The following is a 3,309-nucleotide window of genomic DNA, read 5'->3' as shown; positions in this document are numbered from 1 at the left end:
GTTTTTTATACCGGAGAGAAAATCGTAGCATGCTACGGTTTTATCTTTTCCCTGATCAGTCAAAGGGACTGAACTGAAGACATCCTGATGCATCCTGAAAGGATTTCTCTCCATTCAGAATGCATGGGGTTATGCCTGATCAGTTCTTTTCCTGTATAGAGCCCCTGTGACGGAACTCTATGCCGGAAAAGAAAAACGCTAGTGTGAAAGTACCCTTAGAATGACTCACCTCACCAAACCTCAATCGCTCCCATTCCGATGCTGCCTGGGTCCCCCCACTGGTCTTTACTTTCAGGTTACTGAAGACCCAAGAATTTTGACTGCTCAGCCAATTACTGGCTGCAAAGATAAACTGCTCAACTGCATTCAGATGGATCAGAAAGTATAGACCAGCAGAGACCCAGCATTGGAACAGAAGTGCCAGAATGAGGGTCTATAAAATGAGAATAATTTTTTTATTAACTAATGGAGAAGTTTATCATGGGCCAACATTTTACACCGGTCTTTGATTTCCCCTGCACTATATCGTTTATCAACCATGTTTGCTTTATGGATATGCACCTGTGACTATGAATATGAATGTGCTAGTCTAAATTCTCTTGTAGTATATATTGAAGTAGCTCCTCTTTTAGACTGAACATGCCCATCTACCTGGGACTTCTGAGCAGAGTACGTATGTAGCTGGTTCCTACACTGCCCTGAAAATTCTAGGCTTAGGTAAGTCCAAGAGAGGCGGTATATTAGTGTTAGGTACTAGTGTTGAGCGAACTTCTGTTTTAAGTTCGGCGTCTAAAGTTCGGCTTCCGGTTAGCGGAGAATCCCGATATGGATTCCGAATTCCGTTGTGGTCCGTGGTAGCGGAATCAATAATGGCCGATTATTGGTGGGTGCTATTTTTGATATTTCTGTATACTTTTAACAACAAAAATATGAAGTGTGGCAAAAGCAGCAGGTGTGAATACGGTCAAACATACATGTGAAACTATTTCTTATTATGTAAGCAACTTTCTAATAAATCAACTACCACAAATCAAAATTTGTTTTTTATGATATAGGAATTGTTTCTGTACAAAACTCATCAAGTCAATAAGACCATAGTGACGGAATTCATACTTGTAGCGTTTTCCAGTTTACAGCATCTGCAGATTTTACTTTTTGCCTTCGTCCTCTTGTCATTTATATGCAGCGTTTTGGGGAACAGTGCCATACTTGTCTTAGTAAGATATGCACGTTCACTTCATACAACAATGTATTTTTTTATTAGCATCTTTGCTCTTCTGGAAATAATATTTGTATCTGTCACCGTTCCTAAACTTCTAGCTAATTTGATTAAAGCTAGCAGGAAGATCTCATTTACAGGGTGCTTTGCCCAGTTGTACGCTTTTAATTCTTTGGGGGTGGCAGAATGTTACCTTCTAGCCGTTATGGCCTGTGATCGGGATTTAGCCATTAACAACCCTTTGCGTTATCCAGGTATTATGAACAAAGCTTTTTGTATTGAACTTGCAGTTGCCCCATGGATAATTGGATTTATCCTAGCTGCCATACCTACAACAGTTACAGTTGAATTGGAGTTCTGTGGACCCAATGAAGTCAACCATTTCTTCTGTGACTTGGCTGCAATCCAAAATATAGCATGTTCTAATCCTTGGCTGAGCAACCTGGTCTCGAGTTCAACAGCTATACTGGCCACCATGGTTCCATTTCTGATCATCTTAGGATTCTACATCCATATCATTGCCACAATCTCAAAAATTAAAAGCACTGTAGGCAAACAGAAAGCCTTCTCCACCTGTTCGTCTCATCTCATTGTGGCTAGCTTGTTCTACTGCTCAGCTATTGTTGTATATGGTAGACCTAAAGGCAGTCAACATGACAAATTTCTTGCCCTCGTGTACACTGTTATTATTCCATTGTTAAATCCATTTATTTATACCTTAAGAAACAAAGATGTGAAAGCAGCTCTAAGACAATCAAAGCTACTAAGAGTCCTCAGTCAACTAAGATTCAGCAAATTCAGCAAGACCTTGGTAGATGTTCATAGTTGAGGGAAGGAACTTAGGTGAAATGTTACAAAAGGTTACATTCTATCTCCTCCTACCAACAAATCAATGTATATTTTGGTTGCATATTTATATCCCCTCAAAAGACTAGGGGCACGTTCTCTACCCCAAGAAATGTTTTAAGAGCACTAACTTTTCAAAAAACTTTTATTATATCATAGCGACACATTAAAATTTCATTGTGGGGTTATGAGTTCTGAGGCCAATCAATTTCTAGAACAAGTAGAAAGAAGCTCATATCATGCTCTCTCCATGCTGCAGAAGACAGGATTAATAAAAGTCTAGGGGCCTACCTCAGTTCATTCCTCTGCAGCGAAGAGAGAATGCAATGTGTGAGAGCCTCTCTCTTCACTCTAGCGATTGGTGGGGTTTTCTGCAGTCAGACTCCCTCTATCACATATCATAAGTTAAAGAAACCCTTTAACATTTCTCCAGATGGCAGATGAGACCACAATCATTTGAGGGGATTTTACAACAACTTTTCACCATATTTTGTATTAGCCATTTATATACATTAAGGGTACTTTCACACTTGCGGCAGAGTATTCCAGCAGGCAGTTTCATCACTGGAACTGCCTGCCGGATCTGGCAATCCAGACGCAAATGGATGCATTTGTGAGACGGATCCGAATGCAGATCCGTCTCACAAATGCATTGCAATACCGGATCCGTCTTTCCGGTTGTCATCTGGAAAAACAGATATGGTATTTATTTTTTTCTCGTTTTTAAAGGTCTGCGCATGCGCAGATCGCAAAATCGTATCCGTTTTGCCGGAACACTTGGGGCCGGATTCGGCATTAATGCATTTCAATGGAAATTAATGCCGGATCCGGCATTCCGGCAAGTGTTCAGGATTTTTGGCCGGAGAGAAAACTGCAGTATGCTGCGGTATTTTCTCCGGCCAAAAAACATAAGAGGGACTGAACTGATGCATCCTGATGCATACTGAACGGAATGCTCTCCATTCAGAATGCATTAGGATACAACTGATCAGTTTTTTTCCGGTATTGAGCCCCAAGGACGGAACTCAATACCGGAAAACTTTAACGCAAGTGTGAAAGTACTCTAACAGGTTCTTCATGTTTTCTTTAGACTTTTATTTTTAATATTAAAGGGAACCTGTCAAGTGGATATTTAAATATAATCTAACTAATTATATACAATCATTAAGTACTAAAAAGTACCTTAGATGTATTCACTTACTGGTGCGACAGATGGTTACCTCATAATATACACACAAAGATGC

The 3,309-nt window shown here is 40.0% G+C and overlaps 1 protein-coding gene across 1 annotated transcript; it reads left to right on the top strand.

Annotated features, from left to right (window-relative positions):
* Positions 1–220: 220 nt before the first annotated feature.
* On the top strand, positions 221–2,048 carry LOC120981497 (olfactory receptor 10A4-like). The gene is made up of 2 exons (XM_040411034.1): positions 221–382; positions 1,056–2,048. The coding sequence occupies exons 1-2, from the start codon at positions 221–223 to the stop codon at positions 2,046–2,048; spliced, it is 1,155 nt and encodes a 384-aa protein (XP_040266968.1).
* The last annotated feature ends 1,261 nt before the right edge of the window (positions 2,049–3,309 follow it).

Source organism: Bufo bufo, chromosome 11 (genome assembly GCF_905171765.1).
Source record: "Bufo bufo chromosome 11, aBufBuf1.1, whole genome shotgun sequence".
NCBI lineage: Eukaryota > Metazoa > Chordata > Amphibia > Anura > Bufonidae > Bufo > Bufo bufo.
This window is presented reverse-complemented; position numbering and strand designations above follow the sequence as displayed.

Coding starts and splice junctions, on each gene's coding strand:
- LOC120981497 (XM_040411034.1), top strand. CDS start 221: ATGACTCACCTCACCAAACCTCAATCGCTCCCATTCCGATGCTGCCTG. Junction 383..1,055: donor GCATTCAGATGGATCAGAAA/GTATAGACCAGC, acceptor TTTATGATATAG/GAATTGTTTCTGTACAAAAC.